The sequence below is a fragment of the Gavia stellata genome, chromosome 16, assembly GCF_030936135.1.
Source record: "Gavia stellata isolate bGavSte3 chromosome 16, bGavSte3.hap2, whole genome shotgun sequence".
NCBI lineage: Eukaryota > Metazoa > Chordata > Aves > Gaviiformes > Gaviidae > Gavia > Gavia stellata.
Genome location: NC_082609.1, coordinates 12,106,479 through 12,131,869, shown reverse-complemented (window position 1 = coordinate 12,131,869; position 25,391 = coordinate 12,106,479). Strand labels below are relative to the sequence as shown.

The 25,391-nt window shown below is 52.7% G+C and overlaps 1 protein-coding gene across 1 annotated transcript in view; it reads left to right on the top strand.

Moving 5' to 3' along the window:
* Positions 1-25,391, top strand: part of STK10 (serine/threonine kinase 10) — a 48,965-nt gene that overhangs the window by 9,854 nt on the left and 13,720 nt on the right. The window contains exons 2-5 of the mRNA XM_059825324.1: positions 3,242-3,406; positions 21,277-21,325; positions 23,678-23,827; positions 25,234-25,306. Of these exons, the coding sequence (XP_059681307.1) occupies positions 3,242-3,406; positions 21,277-21,325; positions 23,678-23,827; positions 25,234-25,306 (437 nt within the window). The remainder of the gene's footprint in view (positions 1-3,241; positions 3,407-21,276; positions 21,326-23,677; positions 23,828-25,233; positions 25,307-25,391) is intronic.

Genomic DNA, 25,391 nt, shown 5'->3' with positions numbered 1-25,391 from the left:
AGGGGATGAGCCGTCCAGCCTGTACCAGTGTTGGTCCTCTCGAAGGCAGCTGTGTGGGGCAGCCAGTCTCCTCTCCACGCTACAGTGGGCCATGCCGGAGAGATTAATTTTCCAAAATCTCCTACTTTCCTCATGGTCTCAGGTCCCTTTCCTACTTCAGCTGCTTCTGCTGTCCCACAGGGCTGTGGGGCATTTTGGTCCCTTCTGGGAAGTGCCGTCAGTGCACTCAGTCATAGCGGTGACATTATCACAGGGCCCCGGAAAGTACAGGGTTCATGCCCACCCCATCCCCGTGGCATCCCTTAACCCGCGTGAGCTTGCTGTTTCAAAACCTCATGTTCTTGCATCATGAGTTCGTGATGTCCTGAGCTGACTTCTCCTTGGAGATGGTGGTCTCGCTTCCGCTGGTGTGACCGAGCGGTGTGACCTCCCTGTGCCGGCTGGCCCGGGGGGGACTTGGGACAGTGCAGTGCTCCTCTCCCTTTGGGGTGGAAGCCCACCTCGCACAGCTCATGCGATCCCCTCCCTCCCCAAGCTCCGTCCCCTGCTAGAACGGATGAGGAGGTGGAGGTGGCTGGGTAAACACTCTAGTTCGGGACAGTCCAAGGTGGTGGAGAAAGGCAGCAGCTGATTCTGTTGTGGGCATCTTTAAAGACTGAACGTCAGGCAGGGTGTACAGGGCTCCTATCTAGAAAGGAAGCGATCGCTGGGGGTTGCCGAGTTGCTCACCCGCTAGCCGTAGGAGTAACGATGAATGAGGTCAGGCTGCCACAGTGAACACGTGGGCTGCGGTCGCTCCTCCACCCACAGCTTGCAGCCCGGTTTGCAAAACCATGTCCTCCAGCTTGGCATCCAGCACCGCTGCATGCCTTAGCAAGCCCGGGAGGGGAGGAGGGGTGGCAGGGTGGCTGCTGGGGTGGCTCCCCCGAGGCTGGGGGGTGAGGGCAGGTTGGCTCAAACCTCTCAGTGGGAGATGATGCTGTGGAGGACTGGGGCACACTCTGCTCCCGCGTTTTTTCAGGTGCCTGCAGGGCCCCAGCATCCTGGAAGGGCTGAGCTGGCTGGGACCCCGCCGGTGGGAAGCGTGCAATGGCTGACCTCCAAGGGAAGCCCCACCTCTTCTCACAATATTTACTTCCCCTCCTTGGACCTCTCCCAACGCCGTAAGTGCAGAGCAAACACAGTGGGGCACTTCTTGCTCCAATTCGGAAGTGCTGTGCTGTTCCCTGTGCTTGCTCTGCTCCGCATCTCCCCCTGCCCTGCTCTGCGTGCCCTCCTCTGGGCATCCAGTGGCAACTTGGTAAGAAACAAACCAACCTGAGCAAAAGAAGCTCCCTAATTTCTTTGGAAACCAGCATGAGCTGCTGTCTTCCATTTGGGCAGCGAGCCCAGATGGAAATGGATTTGTCCCCTGTGGTAAAGACACAGCTGTCCATGCCAACTCATGCGAATGCAGCAAGTCTTCAAAACTCAGCAGAGACTTGGGGGTCCCTTATTTTCCTCCCTCCATTGCATGGTTTTCCCCTTATTCCTCCCCCATCCCCAGCCTGTTCCTTGGTACACAGTTATACTGTCACCTAAGCTATATAAAACTGTTCAGCGGTGCTTGCGGTGTTTATACTAGGAAATAATCCTCCTGTAAGCTCCTGCATAGGTTTTCCAAACACAGATATGTAAACTACAGAGCGGTAAGAAAGGTCACAACCAGAGCTTGCCCAGCTCCTCTGGTGATAACATCCACAGTGGGACTTTCTCCCTTGGGGAAGAGGCAGCCCAGAGTGGATGTGATGGAAGGAAAATGAGTAACAAACCGGAATCGTGTCATGAGGGCTCTCCTGCATCAGCGGGGAGCAGAGTGGGTGAGCTATAGGGATTTCTCCTGTCCGCTGATCTGCTGATTCAGTGCGCTTCTGGGAATGGCGGGGAGCTCCTGAGTCAACAGCTCCCGTCTCACCCCCTCTTCCACTGTGAGATGCGTCACACGCTGAAGCCCTGTGTGCAGACTGTCTCGCAAACGCCCTTTTGGTGTTTTGTTGCTAACTTCTAAATTTTGCAACAATTTGTGCAAATTCCCAATTGCAAAACGCAAACTTGCCCTGGCAGTTTTGGGTGAAGACAATGGACAGTGCTGGGTGGGTGATGCTGTCACGGTCCTCCATGAGAGCGGCTCGGAGGCTCGCCTGGCACTGCCTGTTTATGGATGCTTGCTTTTAGCCAAGTCTTTCCTCAGCTGCCTTTTCCCCATGTGGGATGGGGGCACAAGAGGAGTGTGGTGATAAGAAACATGCCTGCAAATGCTTCCAGTCCAGCATTAATAGCCTTTTGCTGGTGTGTGGCACCTACAAGCAGAGCAGCCCCTGTGCAGCTATGGGTGAGCCCTTCCTGGGCAGTGAGAGCTGCGTGGAGAAGGGTGTTTGGGGGGGGGGCAAGGAGGTCAGCAAGCCGCTAACCCAGGGGCACACACCTGTGTTGTTGTGAGGAATGGGGAGGGGAAGTCAGCAAAAGTTTTCCAGCCACTAGGACAAAGAGGTTTTGATGGTTTTCTAGTTATCTGGTGAACAAGCCGGTTAAAGGGACTATGTAAAATGGAGGGGGCAGCTGGGAGAGCATGAGCAGTATTTTTCTTGCTGTGATCTGAAGAGCTCACTAATATGCAACATCAGGAATACTGGCCAGTCCTGGGAAATCAAAACGCACCTTTCTTGTTGCTTTACCTGCCAAGGAGGTGATCCCTCCATTTCCCTTGTGTGTTACGAAAACTGCCTTAGTGAGGGTCCTGGTGAGGAAGGGGAACACAGGGGTGTTCAGGGTGGAGATGGTTCACAGCTGTACTGTGAATTTGGTCGGATTGTCTGTGTACTCAGTACTTCTAGTAAATGGAGCTATCACCTATGCTATTACCAGAGAGCCTTTATACTCTGAGGTTTTCTTGCCTCTGTCATTCTTTTCATGCTACAAACACACCACATCTCCTTTTCTAAAAGCCTCTTTCTTCCCATGATGAGAAGTGGTGTGGGCATTAGAGACTGGAGGGAGGAAGAAGGATGCTTTGGCCCTGACACAGCATTCATCCCCTCTGTGAAGCTATGGACAGGGCTAGGAAGCAGAAATGCATCTGCAAGTTTTCATGCTTGTGTTGTGGCTGGTACCAAGAGTGGGAATTGGAGGAGCAGGAATTGTGCAAGTACCATGTGCTCCTGGCTCTCCTTGCCTTTGTACTCATGCTCGTTTTGTCTTGCAGGCTAAGAATAAGGAAACTGGTGCTTTAGCAGCTGCCAAAGTCATTGAAACAAAGAGTGAAGATGAACTGGAGGATTACATGGTGGAGATTGAAATACTGGCGACCTGCGATCATCGGCACATCGTCAAGCTGCTGGGAGCATTTTATTGGGATGGCAAGCTCTGGGTAAGACGCTGTTGCTGTGTGTGACCTGTATGGCTGAGCGTTTCTCACTCTGCAGAGAGGAAATGGCTAATTTATGGTGAAGCAAAACCTCTGGAGCGGCTTGAAGCATCAGTGTGAGTTAGAAATGACTCACAAGCTGCGCTCTACTCACTGTGTGATCAGTGCTTGGATTTTCCCCGCTTTCATTGATGAGCAAACTGTCATCTAACTAAAACTGCTTATAAATAGCCCAGGGAAGATCAAGAGATCTTCACTGTGAAGTGAAAACTGGAATTGGATTTTTTTCACCATTTGGAGTTTGTAAAGGTGGAAAATGCGGCACCGATAAGGGCATCTCTTCCACCACCTCAGTCTCTCTTTTGAAAGATCAGACGGAAGGGTAACCCTGTTTTTTTTATTTGTGCCTTATTTCTGGCTCAGTATGTGTAATGCAGAGGCAACCGATAAGCAAGAGCTCCATTTCCCATGGCTGTGGAGACACAGGGACATAAAATGCAGTCCAGTGGGTTAGTGCAGTGGCTAGTTGTGCTGCTGCTGGAACAGCAGGTTTCTGCATCTCTTTCCCCTAGCCTGGCAGGGGTGTGTGTGTATGTGTATATATATAGAGATTACTTTTTCCCTCCTGCCTGCTGTTTTCTTTGAGTCTGGCAGCAGAGGAAGGTGAGTGTGAAAGGCACTTTCCTGCGTGCTGCCATGGGAAAGGTGCAGGGGGCCGGAGAGGGTGAGGGCATGAACCCTTGCATACTTGCCCTGTGCTAGACTCGAGTAACTGAGTGCCTGTGTGCATGCAGGTGTGCCTGTGTCAAGACAGTGGAAATCGGGTGAATATGAGGATTTTCAAACCCATCTTCTTGGCCAGTTCATCTGCTCCTTCTTGTCACTACTAGTAAGTTAGGGGAGTGTCAAAGGGTGCATTCAGCAGTTCTGTTACTTTTTTCTTCCTTTTTTTAATGCTTCGGATACCCTCGTGGCCTCCCAGGGTAATCTTAATAGAGTTAAAAAAAGAGATCTCAGCTTTTGAGACTTGCACTTGTGTGAGCTGAGCCGTCAGAGCCATCGGTCTCTGCCTGTGCCGGGACAGCCGAGGCCGGAGCACGGGCTGAGCCATGGGGCTGTTGCTGGAATAACGCAATCCATATCTAGTTTGTGCCTTGGTTAAGCAATGCTGGTGGGGTGCTGTTTTCCTGGGCAATGTGTGCTTATTCAGCAAGCACCTTTTGCAATGTCAGCGTGGGTCAGTGTCCCTTCTTCTTTAAAAATCCATCGATAAAGCCCCCAACTTCCCTGTGACACCCCGCTCAGAGGGCTGCGGTACCCAGTGCTGAACGCTTCCTTCTGTGCATCTTCTTGCTTCGAGGGAGCTGGGTGGAGGTTGTCCAGAGACTTTGTATTTGGATGGCTGCTAATCACGATGCTGAGCCCTGGGCGCATTAAAGAACAAAGTAAATATGTACCCTTCTAAGGAAGTGAAAGGCAAACATCTCTCCTAGGAGGGGACTTGGACATATTGCAACTGCAGCAAAACTAAATTTGGCAAAATTAAAAAGGCAAACATATACCAAGCTTGGGTGAGAGATGGGGCTGGTTTATATTCCACCCTGTTCTGCTGTTTTTACCTCCCTGGTCTGTGCCTGGTCTGCCTGAATTTTATAAGTTGGCCTTGTTCGTTCTCTCTAAAATGTCAGCCCCCTCCCCTTTCCCCTTCCACCTCCTCCCTGCAATAGGAAGCTTTGCCTTCCTTCCTGTAGGGAAAATGGATTGCAGATCTCCTTGGCTCTGCTTTTGTCGAAGAAGTGCTTTGTAATGTCATATGCTTGCCGACCTACTAAAATTAAACAGCCTCTTTGAAGCTACTGGAACAAGAGCCTCCTGTATGAGGCTTGCCCGTGAGGGTAGATGTTACAGCCCCGTCCGTTGTCTTGGGAGGAGGATCATTCTCTTTATTTATTTGAGTGGCATTTGCATGTCATTGCTCAGGCTGTTCTTACTAATGCTGTAGTGTTTCACTGGCATTGAGGAAAGTAAATAAGCCAGGCTGTTACACTTCTGGAAGGCTTCTAGTTGCTACCAGGTTTTCCCTAAAGTCAAAGGCTTCTTGGTCACCAGCAATGTTGAGGAAAATTTGCATCCAAATATAAACACCGACTTTCATTGTCTTGTCCATATCCCATCCCTATTTCTGTCTGTGTGGTTATTTTAGCCAGCATTTTTCTGGGCCATTTGCAAATGGTCCATTTGCACGATGGGCGCATGGGCTCTGCTGCGCTTTTAGCTTCAAGTAGCTCAGGCTTTGGGTAAAACTGCTTCGGGTGCATGTCTGGTCGCCGATCCGCTGTGGTTTCCTTGTCCTCGCAGTCTGGCGTGGAAAGACAATGTTCAAAGTGAGAAAGGGGCAGGAGTGGGAGCACGCAGACAGGCTGGCAAGGGGTCCAGACATGGCCAACCTCCTGGATATGACAGGAGCTCTTTGGTTCCGAGTAATTTACGGCTCGGTCTGTGCCACAAGCAGTCTCAGCCGGCAGTGCTGAGAGGGGCTCAGCACTGAGAAGGGCTCTTGCTAAATCAGTCTGTTGACTGTTCTCTGACTCTTGAACTAACAAGGAAAATATGTGAGGAAACCTGGCCTTCGGTGGTGGCAGCTGCTGTAGAGGCTTCCTTGTCCCTCTGAGCTGTGTTAGGTCCCCGTGGCTTCTCTCTGCAAGGGTTTGGCTTTGCGCTTCGCTAACCAGAAGGTGACATGCAATATTTATGGAGCAAAAAACCTTTCTGTGCAAAGGGAAGTGGCTTATCCTACAGCAGCTGCTTTGAAATCCATAGCACTGAAATGAAAGCATAAACCAGCAAATTCCTCTTGCTTTTATAACTGATCAGCATCAAGCCAAAGGAGGAGAACCCCCGTTCTCGCGCGTGACAGAGCAGAAGCCCACTGTGAACCATAGGCAAGGGCTTGGAGGACCCCAGTGAGCCCCCAGGAATATAACTGGCGAGATGACAGCATCCAGCATGCAATTCCTTGGCATATAAATACATTGTAGAGATGCTGTGCCTTCACCAGCCGTCTTGTTCCATTTCCCCCCCCATCTTCTTTTCTTTGCTCATGGCAGAGGCCAAGCAGTCTTGTGCTGGTTGAAAACAGCCCAGGGAGGCTTGCAAAACTGCAGTTGTGGGAGCTTTCATGATTTTATTTTATTTTTATTATAAGCCCTGTGGCATTTGATGTTCTTTTGCATAAATCCCAGCTGCTGGAAATGGGGGCACCAAATGAAAGCTGAGAATCTCATGCTATTAAAAAAGTCTGGTTTGGGTCCTTGTGGCTGGGCCACGTTTTAAAGTCTCTTTTTCTGAAGTGCGATGTAGGACTTGGAAACACAAAGGCAAATCCCCCTCACCCAATATACACGCAACTTTAAAAACAGACTTTTTAAAGCTATTTTGTGACTGGGGAATGGGACTAAGGTATGGGTTTTGAATGCTTGGAATCAATGGTGCTGAATTTGTGCTGATAATTATTAATATGTGGGAAAGAAAAACAACAGACCTTGTGTGTTGTGTCCCTCTTGAGGGCTATGGGGTTGGGTTTTTTCTTTTTTTCCCCTTCTGAAACAACACAAAATGTCTGAGACCTCAAAGGAGGGGAGGGAACTTTTGATCTCCTGCTTCCGAATATCTCTTCTGCTTCCAAGTGTCTCCTCTCACAGACAGAGGAGCGATAAGATGACCGGGGAGGAGATTCTTGTTTAGAGCGATGAACCTGGACTTCCCTGCGGGAGATCTCTGCTCCCAGGGGACGGTGGGTGTCTCTGCCGGACAACCCAACACGCTGCGGCAGCTGATCTGCGGAGCGGGGCAGGAAAGCTGGGCTCCCTCCTGCAGGAGCCTGTCGAGATGCTCCAGCATCGAGTCTGTAGAGTTCTCTGGAAATTAGCTGAAATGTCATTTGGCCCCAGGTATTTAACCGCAGGGCTCTGCCAGTGGTGGTACAACTTTTCTAGCGAAGCACCGGGGAATTCTCTTCCCCCTCCCTCTTTTTCTATAAACCGTGGTTGCTATAGCAAACGGGCTTTTGAATAAACAGACGTTTCCTGGAGATCAAAGCAAAAATTGCTGTACCGTGCAGGTAACCCTGCCTTGCCGGAACATTTTGGGGATGGTTAATTTAATCCGCTTAGAGTTTCTTCTTACTGGCCCGCTGCGTGGGTATGTAAGTCGTATAGCTTGCAGAGAGACACCAGCTTTGTAGCTAGTCTTTGTACTTCCCTTAAAAAAGCATTTTGCATTTTCTGTGGGCAGGCCCTGACCTGTTTAGCCAGGGACTTTTTGGATTGCTACCCCTTTGATATGGATGTTGACTGGAGATTTGGGCATTCTTGAAAATCCTGTATCATAAAGAAATGTTCATTATCCCATGCACTAGACTGCTGGGCTATGTAAAGCATCTGAAGCTTTTAATTCTCTTAAGTTGGAAATACCTTTTCTTTAAAACAAACAAAAAAGAAAGCTGATAACAGTATCAGATTCCCTAACGTTTTCCTTGGAGAAGGCAGGTTATTGCAACTTGCGAGGATGTCTTGCAGGGTGAGCAGCCTGAGCCGTAGCTGGATGCTTGCGGGGTACCCCCCGCGCATGAACGCCGTACCGGACCAGGGCTCTCCAGGCTTCTCAGTCATCCATCCCTGAGGAATCAGAGGGCTATTCGTGTGCCTTTAAAATTTCACTTGGCAGGAGAGTTGCAGTCTAAACTGGCTCTTCCTGCTTGGCCTCGTGCTCCTGAAGCTTTGTACCAAACATCCCCCCAAAGTGCTGGAACAGTTGTTTGCGGCTCGCAAGCATTGAACTGTGTGTAGTGTTGGAGTGTAGCAGAGGGGAGACCTGGAAAAACAAAGTGATCCCAAACCTGAAAACTCTGTTAAACAGCTGGCCAACCTCCTAGAGGAGGAAGCCTTTCCTTTCTCTTCCTCCTTTCCCCCAGCTGCAGAAACTTAAATCCATGCCAGATTTGGCTGCACCCTGAGAGCACCCAGTGCTGTGCTGCTGGCAGGGCCATGCTCTGGTACCCATCAGCTGCTGCGGGATAAGCCCCACTGGGCAAACCAGCATGGGGGTGGTGTTTGCTGGACTGCTTTCCAAGTTCCTACCAGTCCAGAATTTGGGCAGAACTGCAGACCAACCCAGTAACTTCTGCAAGGTGGGCAGGCGAGGAGCAGATGTGGGCAGACATCTGCACACATCAGAATGGGGCATCGCTGTGCCCCAGGAGGCTGGGAGTGCGGCGGGGATATCACTGTGTCCCCTCCCTGTCCTTAGAGTCAGCTGGGCGCACATCATCTTGGCCAGGGCTGGAAACTGGATAAAACAATGTAGCCTAGTGCTTTTTCTGATGCTTCCCTGGGTTTCCAGGGTCAGGCAATTTGCTGTTCAGAGTAGCATAACTGGCCTGAGTGGGTGATAACTTCTGCTCCGACCTTGGCACTGTGTCTTCGCCAGCCGGGACGCTGTGGAGCGGGTGTCTGGGTGGCATCCTCCCTCCACTCCCTGCTGCCCGCTGTCTGCCTGCAAAGCAGTAAGGCCTCTCTCTGCCTCGCCCTTATGCAGGTTGTTTACTGCCTTTCCCAAAAACATGGAGATCTAAATCTTCTGCCCTCCTCGCTGCTGTAACGCTGGGCAGCGGGTTGCGCGGGACCAATGTATCTGCTCTGTCTTGTGAACGTGAGCGTTAGCATTCAGACTCCTGGCAAGTCACTAGAAATCCTGTTCTGGATAAAACTGGGGCTTTCCCTTAGAGCAGGCATGGAAACAGAGTGATTTTGATCAACCACCAGGAACGACTTGTGCAGCCAGCAAATCACCGTAGCCCAGCCAAGTTCAAGAGCGCTTCTACAGGTAGCAACATGACAACGCAAACTAGAATAGAAGCCTTTGTCTACCGTCCTTTATACATTATAATGTTGCAAGAAAAGGTTATTGAAGCAATAAGAATGCCTTGTGATTACATACCCTTGTCATCTATGCACCGTGGGCTGCTTTTATAAAAGAAACCTGGTATCATTATCCTGGTTATTAGAAGGGGAGCTGAGGCACAGACGAGAATTTGCCTAAAGTTTACCCAGCAGGTAAATGGTACCTGGGAATAAGTCTTATGTGCTGAATCCCAGTCCAAGGTTATAACCATAAGGCCATAGTTTTATGAAAAGAAAGCAGCAGACAAGAAGCCTATAGGCAAATCAGTTTTTAAAGCACTTTAAAACTTTGTTTAGAAATGAATCGCAATAAGCCACGTTCCCGCTTGGCTGGCTTACCAAGGGAAATGCTAAGGAGCAACGTTTGCATATAAATGAATATTTATGAACTACCTGTGTATAGGAGACAGTGCCGTGAAACCTAGCTTCAGCCTATGCCCTGGAATGAGCAATAGATTGCAGTTTTAGACTATTTTATTTCAGATATAGCCTGAAAGTTGTCATTTGGGAGGGAGGGATGGCCTTTTGCAGACCTTATGGCTTGGGGTGGTTTCCATTGACTTCAAAGCCCTCACTGAAACAGTTAAATAGCGGTACTCTTGTCTTGTGTGATGGATCCAGGCACCTTGTGTTGTGAATTTGGGGATGATCAGAACAAACAATTGTTTCTAGGGAAATACCAGGCAGGAGTGGAAAACTAGTAAAGTCCTTTGCCACCCCTTCAACGAGTCATCCTCCTGGCCAGGCGAGGCTTTGAGTCTGCGTTGGAACTGCTGGCTGTTAATAAAGACATCAGGAAAGTTGTCCTGGGTCAAACTCCAGCTCTCACGGTGGGCTCTGCTCTGCTGAAATGCATCATCTATTTTGGATGCTGGCACAAACTTGAGGCGCTTGAGGTTGGTGAATCTTCCCACTGAAGAACCAACTTGTTCCTTTTAGCTATTTATATTTAAAAGTATTTTCTGCATTTTGCTGCCCATCCAGTAACAAACGCTTTTGGTGAACTGAGTGGCCTCTAAATGCTGATTAACTTGGTGAGAGAAGGGGGGATCCCAGTCACAGCCCTCAAAGCAGCAAAGGCTTTGCCCTGTGCCCGGGCAGAGAGCCATTCTCTGGGTGTTTTTCTGGTTTCTATAGCAAACAAGAGCGCTGGCCATCCTCCTGCTGTCTGCTGTCCCTGCTCCCCAGAGCACGACCCTGGGATGTAGTGCTTGTAGCGGGTTGTGGTCTGGTCCCTGAAGGGAGAGCTCATGAACGATCCTGTGCATGTTGCAGTTAACCCTTCCCGCAGCGCTCAGCATCCCAGGTACCGCCGCCCGGTCGCGGCCGTGCTGACCCCCTCTGCTCTGCATCTTGTAGCTGTTTGCTGGCCATGGGTGTTGGTGGATTCACATCCCTCTGGGAGGCTGGTTAGGAAGTCGGGATGGTGAATTCAAAGGGGGTGGATATCAGCCCCTTGTTAGAAGAAACAAAACGCCCTGTGTGATTCTAGTATGGGGAAGGATGCTTTTTGCAACATCAAAACCATTAGGTTAGCGTAAAAGGAGTTTTGATTTGTTCTGCCAAAATTTCAGTAGGAATGGGAATATTTCTGCCAGCCTGTAGGGGAGTAGTTCAAGGAAATATTTTCTCATCTCAGAATGATTTAGATGTGAAAAAACTCATTCCCAGTCTCCCAATGGTCAGCAAGGAGCTCTGCATTTTGAGAGGAGTATGCAGTGTTATCTGACGTTCTTCTCGATAAAGCTTTCCTGCTCTGAAACTCCTTAAGCCTTGGGTTTCCTCACTTGCTGCCCTGCATCTTCCTTCCCTCACTGGTTATGGGGACAGACCTTCTTTTTCTTTTCCTTTTTTTTTTTTTTAATTTCAAATATTTTTCTCTGTAGGTTATTTTGTTCAGAAAAGGAGGGAGAAAACGTTTATTATATTTAAAGTCTCTGAATAGTGTCCTTGTCTGTAAGGGAAAATTGGCAAGCTTGGAGCACTCTCTTACAGAGAGCTAATTATTTCGCTTCCACCTACAGCATACTTGCCATGTCAGACAAGCTGTTGACATTTGTGCTCTGCTGTGGCAGCAAAGAGGCTTCTAGTGGCTTCTGTATTGTTTTATGGCCTCTGCAGTGTGTGCTGAGGGCTGGTGGCAGCTGGAGGGGAGCACGGAGCTGGTGGCTTTTGCAGGTGCTGGTGGTTTTTCGGGTGTTCGTGCCCTCTTGTGTTGGTGGCACGCTGGCCTCCTGGGGCTCTAGAAATGAGGTTGGGAAGGATGGTGTGTGTCCTTGGTGTGTAGCAGGCTGCTGTAGTGGCTCGCCCTGTCTTCAGCCCCCAGCAAATAGCCAGGGCAGCTCAGCCTTGCTTTCAGTCAGCCCACCTGGCTTATGAGCAACGCTGGCATAATCTGTTCCACGCTTTCTTCCAGCCCTTCGGCATGTGTTGGGTGAAAAGCTTTGGGCAGGAGGGTGCTGGGAAAAGTGCCAAGTTAAGTGGGCGTAGGAATGTGATCCACCTCCTCCCTCTGCTCCGTAATGTAAATTTAATCCTCGAACTTCAGCCCGAGCAGGGCAGGCTGGCCGAGATAACAGGGAGACTCCACACGCTTGCAAACAAAACTTCACTGGTCAGCATGGCCCTTGATTCTAAAGGAGAGAGTAGATCTGACCAAATGGTATTTAAAAACCAAGGCGGTGCTCCTCAAAACCAGCCCCTGTGGTCCTGCACACCCCTGTGCTATGGAGGAGGAAGAGGGGAGCTCCTCCTGGGAGGGCTGATCCGGCATTGTTCGTCGCGCCTCCTCTTGCAGCCGGCAGGACAGCATAGCTTTGCCGTTAACCACCAGAACGTGGGTTCAGATGTCAAACAGACGGAGTAAAGGCCGTGCCCCTTGACCGTGACTAAATGCGGTTTCTGTGCCTAAATATATCGCTGCGTTCTTTCCACCAGCAAGGAACGGCTCTGTCCTCAGGGGTTTGTGTCGCTTGGAAGCTGAAGCCCCTTTCTCAGTCCTGGGAGGTAGAAATGTGTCCGGCATTTTTGCTGGAGCTATGAGGATGGACTTAGCCCATCCTACTGGGGGACTTGATGGGCTTGGAGGGACGGGGGACGGAGCTGCAGCGGGTGGCTCTCCAACCCTCGCTCGGGTGTTTGGAGGTGCTGGGTGTTGGTGGAAGCCCCAGCAGATGAGTAGGGCTGGATAAGAGATGTTCATGGGGAAAGCACCTGGCCTCCCTGCGTGACTGGGCCGTAGCCGTGCCGCAGAGGCGATGCTGGTGACTCAGGGTACCTGCGGAGGTTGCCATCGGTGTCCCGGGTGGCCACTCCACGTGTGGGACTGGGCTTTGTCCGTGTGCCTCTGGCACAGAGTGGTCTCAGGATGGAGCTTGACGTCCAGATCTGTCATTCATCTGAGCGGCTTTTGGGCAAATGGCCATCTGTGTTCTTTGTGCTCCACTTCGTATTTGCTGCAGCCAGCGTTTCTGGACCAGGGGCATCTGCTCCATGGGTTTTGTGCAGATCTTGGCTTCTGCTCCAGATACTCCTGACCTTGTCCGAGCCCTCTCAGTGCCACAGCAAAGTGTGGAGTTTGAGAACAGAGCTACCTGTTGCCTCTGTCCTTTATTTTCCATGCTATGTGTATTATGGGGCTGAGCAGTAGTGTGGGACAGCCACCAGCAAGCTGGCAACTGGATGGGAAAGCTGGCGTTCAGCAGCTGAGGAATGACCATCACTGGCAATGGGGCAGGAAACTTTCTGCTCTTCTAGAACCAGGACTGAGGGCTGCAGGAGGATGCTTTCCTGCACTTGCTCAGTCTCCTCTGCCTGCGAGTCGAGACCAAAAGCCCTAGAGACCGTCTGGGCTCTGGGCTTCCCACTGCTCCTGCAGGGCTCGGGAAGGAGCCTGTCTCGCCCACAGTGTGTGATCCAAATGCTGGGAGGAGAGACCTGCCTTGCCGTGACTCCTCCGTACCCCGTCGCGGGCGGGGAGGTCTAGACCGTTTCCTCCCACCCCTCCAGCTTCCCCCCACCGCCTGCGATGCCGGGGGAGTCATCCTGTGCTATGGGTGCCATGGTGCCGGTGTGGGCTGTGTGAGGGGCCTTTGGGACCCCGGTCCTGCCCTGGGCTCAGAGCACTGAAGGGAGACTCTGTCCCCTGCTGAAGCCAGGGAATATTTTGGGTGGGTTGGGGGTGTGCACACAGGGGTGCTGTTCCTAAGGTGGGGTCCTCCCGCACTGCCGGAGCGAGGTGTGAGGTCTTGCATGCTGCCGGCGCACCGGGACCCCCGCCCGCATGTTTGCTCTGCAGGGGTAGAGGAGGGGGAGGAAGGCACCGCAGGCTGCCACTACCTTTCTGAGAGCGGAAGGGTGGCACCGAGTTCGGTGGCCAAAGCGTTCGCCGGTGGCGGCTGTGGTGCAGGGAGCTCGGCGAGCAGGGCTGGGGGCTCTGCGGGAGGGACCGACCTGCTGCCTGTCCCCTGCCCGTGCCCCGCTGGAGGGGCACCAGCTGGGGCTGGCGGGGAGAGGGGAAAGGCTCTGCAGCTGCAAAGGCAGTGGCTGTTACTCAATGCAGCCGTCTGTTGAAATTCAGGCAGTGGTACGTGCCTTGCGGTTTTTGCCCGAGGTGATGCTGCCCCGGCAGCCTTCTCGCCTCCCAGCCACCAGTTTTGCTGTGGTGGTGGGGGGATCCAGACTTCCCCCTTTGGGCAATCCCCTTACAGAAGAGCAGGGCCTGCTCTCTTGCCATAGCCTAAAAAGCAGCTTTGTAAAATTCACCGTAAGGGGGTTTCTTTCCCCCTTCCCTCCCGTACCCCAGCATGAGCGGGGTCCTCTCGCTCCCCTGCGCTGGGGCTTAGTGAGCTGGTGGCTCCCCATGAGGCGGCTTTGGAAGTGGTGTTCGTTGCCTGGATGCGCTGGGAGAAAGGGTGGGCTTTGGCTCGGAGCACCACTGACTCAGCAGATCGGCCAGCAGGCAGGGTGACTGCGGTGGCTGCAGCGTGGGAGATGCCAGCACAGTGCCTGGGGGCATCCAGGTTTTGTAGGTGGGAGTGCCTGTTAACTGTTCTGCACCATCCTCCCCACTCGTCCTTCATGTAGGGCAGCTCGTCTCTCTGCAGCGCCAGGAGAGCCTGGAGGCAGTCAGGGCCTCCGACTCACTCTGGCTTTTTCTCTTTTCTCTTGCCCTTTGTTGCATTTTTGCTGAATGCAAAAGGTTTCTGTCCCCCACCCCGCCGCACTGCCTCTGAATCACAGGAGTGGCTGTTGTGTGCTGTGTTTCTTCCGCTTTTCCTGTAAGCGGGTGGGCGATGCCAGGAAAGCCCTGCTCTCCCCATTGTGGTGCCCACAGAGGCACATCTGCCCCCAGCTCCTTCCTCCTGCCTCTCCCTCCAGGGTCTGCACATGGGGGACAGCCCAGGGACCCGCCGCCCTCCTCCCACTACAATCTCCCTGCAGTGGCAGCTCCGAATGGAGAAGGACCGAAACCTCTGACGGTGAGCGTGGCTGAGGCCAACTGTGGCACGCCCTGCTCCTTCTCCATGCCCTGCTCGAACTCTGAGAACACTGAGATGGAAGTGACTGCTGCTAATGGCAGCATCCCCCCAGGAGCTTTGTGCCAACTCAGCATCATGGGGAAAGGGGAAGTGGAAGGGGTGCAATGGCTGGCAAGAAGGCAACCTGGAGAGCATTTCTCTTCACCAGCTTGGTCTATAAATGGAGCACAGTCTACTTTTACTCTTCTTATCTCCCCAGTCCCTCTGTGCCAATACAAGGCAGGAGAGCCAGTGGCTGTGCTGGAGGGTGCTTCCTGCTGTGGGTGACAACGACACCTCTAAGTTGCCCCACGAATGTGACAGAGCCGCGAGGCTGCGTGTGGGCGAAGGAGGCTGCCATGGCAGCAGGATGCTGCGGGTTACCTTCTCCCTGGTGGCGAGCAGCTGCTTAAACAAACAAAATGAAACCCACTGCTGCAGATTAGGAGAGGAAATTGCTGAAGTACTTCAGTTTTGAAGCAGTTTCTGGGCCAGGCAGGGTGGATCTGGGGGTAGACAGATCCTGGGGACACAGGCAACCTCCTATGCTTGCGGGTGCTGATGCTCAGGGCTCGGTGGGAAGGGAGGTGGCTGGGTGGTTACAGTGCTTAGCATGGCGTGCACCCATGTAGTAATGGCCTGGGTGCTCTGGAGCACCGCTATGACTCCAAAGCAATTGAGCTATTCAGCGTGCAACTGCAAAAGCGGCAAAGTCACAGGAAAAGCCTGCAGGCGCCTGCCACCTCCAGTGACTCCAGAGCGGCTGGGCTGCCAGCCAAGGGCTCCTCCATCCTAAAGGGACCTGGTGGCCTCCGTGTGCAGCCTGCTGCGCTCGTGGGGAGTGCCTGCCCGCCCAGGGCCACCACTGCCGAGGTGACCTGCCCCCAGCTTTCCCAGCTGATGGCTTTGTTTTCCCCCCTCTCCTTTTCTGAGAGGCATTTCTCCAGTGCTGCTGCAGAGGGAACAGTTCATGGGCCTCTGCCCTCCGACATGCCAATCGGCTGAGTAAGGCTCAGCTGAGGGTGTGTCCTCTCCTCTTAATTGGGATTCAATTGCAAACCTCAGTTCAGGGACATCAGCTGTTCCACCCTTGGTGACTGTGCAGTGTTTGGTAAAAATACCTTTCAAGATAAGCTTTTTTAATTCCTTTTTTTTTTTAATGTTGTAGAAATTTCTAGGAGTTCAAACGCACCCAAGAGGCAGGACCAGTCCTGCCCAGGATGGGAGGAGCAAGCAGGCTCTCGGTCCTACTCGGACAGCTTCGGTACCTGGGCAGGAGATGCTGCTCCTGGTTTGTCCAACCCAGAAACTGCACTGGGCACTAATCCATCCTAGGTTTGTTTTCTGGGTTGGTGTCCCTCTGGCCCTCGTCTGGTGTAAGGTGCTGGAGGGACTCTCCTGGCGCAGTGTCCAATCTGCTGTCTTGAGCTGCCAAGTCATATTTTTTTTTTTCATAACGCGTGGTGACCCCTTGCTCAGGTACAACTTGAAGAGCTGCATCTTTAAGAGCACTTAATTTAAGCCATAGCTGTTTCAAACATATATACGTATATTTATTCTCCTGGGCAACCCCAGGCTCACTGCATGCTGCTTCCTCTCCTCCCAGGCAATCACTTATTGCTCGAGCAGCACAGAAAAGGGCCCCAGCCCCTCTGGGTGCCCCACTCCCACTTGGGCTATAAAATGCTTCCAGGTCCTGCTATGCCTAAAGGCAGGGTTGGGATGAGCCACGGGAAAAATCAAGGACACCAGCAAAGCCCTTTAACTTGAGTGGACTTTTGCTTTCAAATTTAAGTTTAAATTTAATTTTGCCTGTGCAAAAGTTTCTTGAAAGGGAGAGATTATGTGGCTGCTTCATTCATGCTGTTTCACTAAAGATATAGGAGAAAAGGGTGCTGCTTTTTTTGTTTTTTTTAAAATAGCAGTGCTCAAACTGTGGTACAAAGGTTTGAGAGGTAGCAACAGTGGGTTCCTTTCTCTGTCTATAAACCAGCTGCCCAAATCTGTCCCTGTGCGTGCAGCTCGTGCGTCCCTGTCGAGCTGCGAACGAGCCCAGCGCGGTGGCTGGGTTTCTTGGCTGTGGTGTCAGAGCTGAGACGCGGGGCTCTGGCTGTGCTGGAAGGCAGCCGTCAGTCTGTCGTGTTGCTCAGATAACGGGAACAAGCGGTGAATTTTGCGCGTGCCTGCGAGGTGTAGTTGCAACTGCCTGTAGACTGAAAGCTAAAATGCTGATAGTGCGTAATCCCCAGGATTTATAACGGCTTTGAAGTGGCGGCATGAGGGAGAGCCCCTGTTGCTGCTGTGTCCCCCACCCCGCGGGAGCCCAGCGCAGCAGAGGGGCTGGGCAGCCTTTGGCGAGGAAGTCCCTGGATTTCTTGCACGGAGGAAATCATTATAAACAGGATGTTTGCTCCAGCCCCGTTTCAGGCTGTTTGCTGCAGACCCCGCAGTGGGTGCTCAGACTCCCCTCACCTGGACCCCAGGCGGGAGGAGGAAGAGGTGTGGGTGCTCCCCTGGCTCTAATTAGTGTGAAGGACCACTTTCAGGATGTCAGCATTGGGGCAGAGACCCCCACGGGTCTCCTATCTCTGGCTCACAAGATTGCAGGAGCATTTTTGGGACCAGGTGTGTGAAACCGCTGTTGCGCAGTGCTGCTGTGGCTCCGCGGCGAGCCCTGTGCTGGGTCCCAGGTTCTTGCACGTCGCAGGGGGATTGCTGGGGCCGGCTGCGTGCAGCGCAGGCAGAGCCCAGTGCGGCACTGAGAGGCGAAGTGCAGCGCTGAGACTGGTGCTGTCACTAGAGTGGTTACTGCTCCAGCTGTGGCTTGGGACAGCCCAAATATCAAAGCACATGGAAACAGTCCTAAGCAAAGAGTTAAACTCTTTGCAGCCCTCGGGTACATCACCAGCCTCCTGGCTGCACAGATGCACAGGCTCTTGTCAACAGCTCTCTTCTAGGATCCTCCCAGCTCGTTCCTCATCATGGAGCAGCAGGCTGCCTGCCCTGGGGTGTCAGCGACTGCCCGACCGTCCCCTTCCCCGCTGCAGGTCTGAGGAGGGTGCCTGCACGGCCTCTGCTCTCCGCCGGCTTCCTGCATCCCCCAGCTCACACACAGAGGCGGCCATGTGCTGCTGCCACTGGGCCTGCCTTCCTACCTGCTTCAATGGTAAAACGTTTTTCAGGCTGGCCCTGCTCCTGGAAGGAAGTGTGCGTGGTGTATGAGCTATGGGATTGCCAGTTACATTTATTTAAATCAGGTTTTCTGGGCTCAAACAAGCCCATTAAGTTTTTGGATGTTCAGACAATCTGGCCACACCCATAATTATTTGGCATCTCTGCCTTTGTTGAAAATGCATATTTTTAAGTTTTCCATATTTCCCATATTCCCAGTGCCTGGCTTGCAGCCTGCTGTGCCTGCATAAACATACACGGTCATGCTGGTTCAGATGGACTGATTTCCCTAATTTTCTCATTGCTAGACTACGAACGCAAATGAAACTTTGTGAGATTAAATGCATCCCACACGGATCCAAAGTAGGGTGTGTTGTGCTTGGCCCTTCCCCATTTAAAAGCTCAGTGTGTGTGACCAGAGCACATTTCGGCTGTGCCAGCCATGCGCCTGGCAGGAAACCTCAGCACAGCATCTGCCCGGTGTGGGGGTACCGCACTGGGCTCCCGGGGGCTCTGCTGGCCAGGGCGGCTGTAGCTGTCACCCAGCCGGCTGCCCTCTCTGTTTCTCCTCCCCAAATTAAAATTATGTTCCTCAATCCGGAGGCTGTGTAAGAGGAGCTGTGTGAAGTGCCGGGGACTTCCTTTAGTTGGGACATACAGAGGCAGAAGCTGTAAAGCTGCTTGCTGAACATTAGCAATGAAAGCACCTGGGTCACCTGGATAGCAAAGGCCACCTTAGCAGCTGGTTTGGACTGGGTTGTTTGAAGTTTTGGAACTGTTTAGATTCAAGAGCTGAGCCTGGTAGCACAGATGAGCTTCTTATCAGGCCTTTTCTACTGATGGAACGTAAGGGAGGCTGTTGCTTGAACTCGGAGACCCCTCCTCTTTGGGCAGGTGAGTTCCCAAGGTGCCTGGATCAGCAGGAGCGGAAAAGGATTGCTCATGTAAGAGGAACGAAAACCTGGGCTGTGATTCAGTGATGAGACAGGCTCGTTTGTAGGGGCAGGTTTTCTGTCAGCCAGAGCAGCGCAAAGATCTGATGCTCGGACGTTTGTGGGATCAGGTCTGCACTGTCCTTCTGCAGCCGCTGCAAACCCTGCCCATGGGCTTGGGTAATGCAGCCAGCGGTCACTCGCTCTTGGCTGGTGTGGGCTAGTGGCAGGTTGGATGGTCTGGCAGAGGGCAGATCCCACATGTGGGATCGTGGTACCACTGTGCAGAGGTACTGTCACCAGGCTGGCTGTTCCAGCAGAGCTCCACGTGTCCCATCAGCCTCCCAGACTGAAGGAAAGCCCTTGCTCTCCCAGTTGGCAGGTTGGCATTGGTGTAGGGCTTGTTTGGGGTTTGCTTCTGGCACTTTGGGCTCTGTGAAGCCTGGGAAGGGCTGGTGTCCACTGGTGGTATTAGTCTGCTCTGTTGAACGTGATGAGGAACACTATAAAAATAATGGGTTGAACTGAGCCACCTAGATCTGCATTGGGGTGATGGTAGGGCACAGGGGTCCAGCGGGGATCTCTGTGCCTGGGGAGACAGTGGCAGGAGACAATTCTTGCCTTTCTGTTTGCTAGTGAAGCTGCTGATGCTGTGGTTCAAGGTATAAACTTGATCAAGAAAAAGTGTGTTGACATGGCCCATTTCTGTGAGGGTTCTGTTGGCCCGCTGGCTTCCTCCCCGCCAGGCTCCTGCTGAGCTCTGAGTCAGCACAGATTTATTCTCCTGGTTTGCGGATGGTTCAAATGTCTTCCCAATTGATTCTCTCCATCTGCCTGCTTCAAATGCTTCCCCAGCCCTGGCCTCTGGTTATTCTTCTTCGCTTCCTCTGACGGTGCCTGTGTCATGCTGCCCAACCTGACTGGGTTTCTGTTCTCAGCATTGTCTCCCTTCTGAGTCTTGGACCTGGGCTGATTCTTGCAGAGCAATTCAAGGTTTGCTGCATCCCAGCACCTGATCCTGCTCCCCCTTCTCCTCCAAAACAAAGCACCTGTGTCTTCCGCCATGGTCCAGGTCGATAATAGGGTTTCTCGTGTCCATGTGTAGAAACTGCAGGACAAAAGGGTGGCATGTGGCTCGCCTGGAGCTCTGCAGGATTAGACCATGGGAAAGAGGGAGCTTGAACCTTCTCCCCTCAGCTCCTGGTCCAGTGCTTAGAGCTACGTTGAATAACATGACCTCCACTTGAAGGGCTTAGGGAGCAGCGCTGGTAAACACTGCCTTTGATTTGTTTAGTCGCTGTCCTCAAAATAAACTCTGGCATTTCACCTCTCCAGTATGTTGCCCTGTGTTGCCTCGACAAGGAGAAGAGGAGCTTGTCAGGGAGGTGAAGCATCTCTTGTCCCTTGTAACCCCTGGCTGCTTGAAATTTTAATCTGTTTATCTGAGCAGCCTCGTCTGCCCCGAAGGTGAGCGGGGAGCTGAGGCTGACACCGAGCCCCCCCACCCCAAGAAATGCTCTGGCTGAATCTGGGCTGAGGTGAGGGGGAAGAGGACACGCGTTCCCCAGGTGCTGGGGAGGAGCCCACCCGGTGGGTGCTGCCCACCCGGGCAGGCAGGTGTGGGCGACTGGCAGGACTCTGCGCACATCCCTGGGAGAGAAACAGCAACAATCTGGTGAATGTGTTTGACCTCTTTATTGACATATTTTCCCCTCAGATTGCGCAAAATCAGGAGAGCAATGAACTACTGGGCAATGGGAGGCGGGGGAGGAGTAAAAAAAAAAAAAAAAAAGAAAGACTCAACAGCCCTCCCCATCTCTCATTTCCAAAAGAAAATTCTTCCTGATTTCTCCCGGCCACGTAAGCTCCCAGCTATGACAGCTATCTCATCCTGTTGGCAAGGCCGCTCTCTGGAGCAGCCCTCACTCCGAAATGCAATGGGAAAAGATGTAAACAGAGAGGAAGCCGTAGCTGAAGCTGGCTGCTCGGGGTGGGCGTCCAGGTACGGGGCCAGGCATGACTGCTGGGGGTGTCCGTGGGCCCGGCGATGGGGATGGTCCCTCCGAGACAGCTGCTGCAGCCGGTGTGCAGGATCTGTCCCTGGAGCTTGGGTGCCTGGGGGATGTGTCCTTGGGAGCACCAAAGCCTCTGCGTCCCTGTGTGGGGCAAAGGGGCAGCTTTGCCATGCAGGGAAGCAAAATCCAACGCTTTTGTCTCCTCTTCCCTACCTGGTGGGCTTTGCTTGGTGAGATGTGGACCTGACTTTAATTCCTCTCTCTTTGTTTTCCCAGATCATGATCGAGTTCTGCCCGGGTGGGGCGGTGGATGCCACCATGCTGGGTGAGTGAAGCACGGGGTGCTGGGCTCTTCTCCATGCTCAGGGCGATGCCCACAAGGTGTTTTCAGCCTTCTGGCACACTTTCAGGGGCAACCTTCGGACAGATGGCAGGTGTGGGTCCCCCAGCCTCTCCAGCTACCATTTCTCTCCCATGAGTTTGCCTATTTTCCTACCCAGAGCAGAAGGTGTGGCAGCCCTGGGGCATTTCTTGAGCTACTTTGATGTCCTTTTGTGATTTAAATGCTGCTGGGATCAGCAGATCACTAGGCATGGGGAGAAGGGAGAGTCTGGCTGGAGGGGAAAGGTGGCTTTAAATATTTATCTGCTGTAGGCACTATGTGCTTGGGATCCTGTTCCCACAGTTTCCAGGGAAGGGCAGCGGGGCTGAGATGTTTAATCTGGGTGCCTGTTGTGGTGAATCTCACAGGATCTCCTTGCTGACTTCTCCGTATGCTATTGGTCATCTGGTGAAGCAGCACAAACATCTGAATAAACTGCAGTTTGCAGTAATTCCAGGAATCTTCCCGTTTTTAACTCCTCCCTTCCACATAGAGCTGCTGGGTCTGTGAGCGTGTGGGCGTTCCCCAAAAACGCACTGGCTGGTGCCACGGCCCCTCTGTACCAGGGCTGCACAGACCCAGGGGAGGTGATGTCCCCTCCACGAGGCAAACACAGTGTTCTGACATCTGCTTGCCTGGAGTCCCTGGGACAGAGCCATGTCTCCCATGGGCGTTGCTCCCTTGCAGCTCTGATATTTCCAAAGGCCTCACTTTCTTTTTATTTCTAGGAAAAGTATGGACCCAAACTTGTCATCTTTGATTTAGCCCCTAAAACTTGTGCCTCCATTAGGGATCTTTAAAGCGGGTCCAAATCACTGCAAGTAAAAGCACCTTTTCTGAAGTGCTGGGGGAAACAACACCTTACCCTGGAACACCTCAACAGGGGTGCCCTGTCTCGTGGGTCACTAAACCCCCCCGGAGCATTCATGGGGCCATGTCCCTGGCGGTCAGTCTCTGGAGGACACGGGAGCTGGAGTGGGAAGGGGGTGCTTAGAAAATTGTGAGCAAGTGGCCTGGCTGTAGGGCTGTTACCCCCCGAATCAGGGATAGGAGGAGCTGAGGTCAGAGCTCAGGAGTGCTCCTGGCGTTAGTAAACTCAGAGTTGCTGGATGCTGCCTGTTCCACCTCCCCATCCCCACCAGCAACTGGCATTTACCTTTGAAATCTTCTGTTTGCTGCACCTCACTTTTGCTAGATGCTCCAGGAGAGTGAAAATCATCACCCTCCCCCAGAGCAAGGGAGATCTTGGTGAGGAGGAGGAACAGAGTGGCTGACCCAGCATCCCTGAGCCTGTGGTTAAGATCCTCGCTCTGAAGCAGCATCTGTCCCAGTTGCTGGGGTCCATCCCTCGGCCCCCATCCAGGCCATGCAGTTTGGGCAGTTGGAGTTGTCTAAGGCTTGGTCTGGTCTCTGTGTGCTCTGCTGCGCTGGAGGGGGAATCTGCGCTGCAAGGGGCTTGCAGAGGGAGAGAGGGAAGCTCAGACGGTGCTAACCATCTGGAGGTTTGATCGTTTGCAGAGCCATTGCCTTGGAAAGCGGTCTCAGACAGTGAAGGTGGCTGGGCAGAGCTCAGCAGGGAGGTCGTGCTGTTGGTTGTGTGTCCCCGCAAGCTTCAGAAATAGGGACAGACAGTGGGGTATGAGCTGGTGTGCTGGTACCTGGTGCTATCTGAAAAACCAGCTTAGAGCAGTGGGTAGAGATAACGCTGGTGAGTATTTTATTGCTTGTTGCTTTGGGAGGTGGCGTGTCCCTCCTGATGTACAGGGGGGTACGCCGCATCTCCGCAGCAGGGGTAGCTCTCTGAGGGATGAGAGCACAGGCTACATACGGACTTGCTGAGTGTTCATGCCTGTGTTTGACCCTGCTGCCGCCTGCGGCCGAGTTCAGCTCCCTCCTCTCTGCAGCATCTTCCCTTGCACCAGGCGAGATGCAGCTTGCCTGCAGGGACCTGTTTGCCAAATCGACAGGGAACATACAGCTCAGACCCCCCTCGCAGACATGCCTGGCTCCCCCTGCTCATCCCCCTCATCTGCTATTCCTGGGCCAGTCAATTCAGTTGTGCATACCCGGGAGGGAGCTATAAACCAGCAGCTCCAAGCAGGCAGTCATTGCGCTTCAAGTGCTGGCTAAGGGAATAAATGACCTTAACAAGCTGATTTGCATTGGTCTCCTGCTGCTTTGACACATGGAGAGTGGTTTTTAAATGGTCCACTGGGTAGCCCATGCCTTTCTGCTGCTCAGGTGGAGCATCACTCAAATCCCCGTCCTGTTTAACGGCTCTCTCTCTTCCCACAGAGCTGGACCGGGGCCTGACTGAACCCCAGATTCAAGTGATTTGCCGCCAGATGTTGGAAGCCCTCCATTACCTGCACAGCAAAAAGATCATCCACCGTGACCTGAAGGCGGGCAATGTGCTCCTCACCCAGGATGGGGACATCAAGCTTGGTGAGCTGCCCGGCACAGGAGCACAGCGGGCGCTCGCGTGGCCAAGCTCGTTGGGAGAGTAGTCGTGGGTGATGGTGCTGCTTGGGACCATTTCGTGCTATGCCAATGACAGGCGTGTGCTGCTGGGAGCTGAATTGTAGGCTATGCCCAAGCGTGGCAGGGGATTGAGGGGTGCTCTCTGTCTTCTGCTCTGCCTGTGGGACATCAGCTGCTTGTCTGCTGGCTGGCGAGCTCAGGCAGGAGAAGGTAGGGGAAAACTTTGTGGGTTTTTTTGTGGGAGGCCAAATCTACTATCAAACTGTGTGCTCTGCTTAGCCCCCCACCGGGCACCGAGACTCCCCGAGCCACAGCCGTGCTCAGACCCTTGATGGACTTCCCTTTCGTGAATTTGTTTAATCCCTCTTTGAACTCTATTTTTATGCTTTTTGGCCTGCTGAGCATCCTGTGCAGGGTGCCAGTTGGCAGGACTGGGAGCTGGAAGAGTTCGTCTTATCTCCAGAGCAGGTCTGGTGGTGACAGGGTGAGTTTTGCCAAAGGGTTGCTTTGCCAACTCGCTGTGGGCTTGAGTTAAATTGGCGTCCACCTACCTGCTGGAGGATGAGAAGGTAGCTTTGTCTGTAGGGTCTGGTCAGAAAGGTGCAGATCTCTTTCTGGACCCTGGCGAGGGGTGCCAGCAGCTGTGGGGTGGTCTTGGGATGATGGAGATGAGACCAGCTAGCCTGGGAAGATGGAAACCTTCCTGTGACGATGGGGTCTGCTCTGATATAAGAAATGCTCTGCTGTCTTGGGCCAAGGATGACCCACAGTGAGGGACATCCCAAGCCTGGGGTGCAGATGGATAACAGCTCCTCTGGAGGTCTTCAGGGCCATCTCGGAGAGCAAACTGACCTGGAGTGTGCTCAGTACCCTCTGCAGGTCTTACCAATTTGGGTTGGGTTGGCTTCAGCAGCTGTCTATAGAAAGGACAAAACTGGGAAAAGGCATCACACAGTGACTGCTGTGCATGGGGCTGAAGGGAAAAGAAAGAATGCAACAGCACTTTGGGTTTTCTAGTGTAAAATGAGACTTTTTGCTATGAAACTGTAGTCCTGAAAGTAATCTGCCACGGAGCTGCTTTTGGTTATTTGTGGAAAAGATCTCAACTTCTGCCTAGATTGGGTTTGGGTTATGGTAGGGGTGGCTTGTTATGCCCCTGTCTTATAGCACGTGGGAGGGGAAGGTCCCTGGTGGTTATATACCCAAAAGTAAATTTAATTTCTGATGCTCCGTTTAGAGGAAACAGCACGTTGTATCATGTTCTTGCCTTCAATGTGTGTTTGCTTTTAAATCTGCTTTTCAGCCAAGTGTGCTAATTCAGAAGGGTCGTTCAGTTTTACTATGGCATCTAATGTTACTGCTCTTTGCAGCTGACTTTGGAGTGTCTGCCAAAAACATGAAAACCTTGCAGAAGCGAGACTCCTTCATTGGGACCCCTTATTGGTGAGTGACCTGCTTGCTAAGAAATCCCATGTTCATGAGGAGCTTTGCCCTTCTGAATATCAGGCTTGCTCAGAAACGGGGAGCT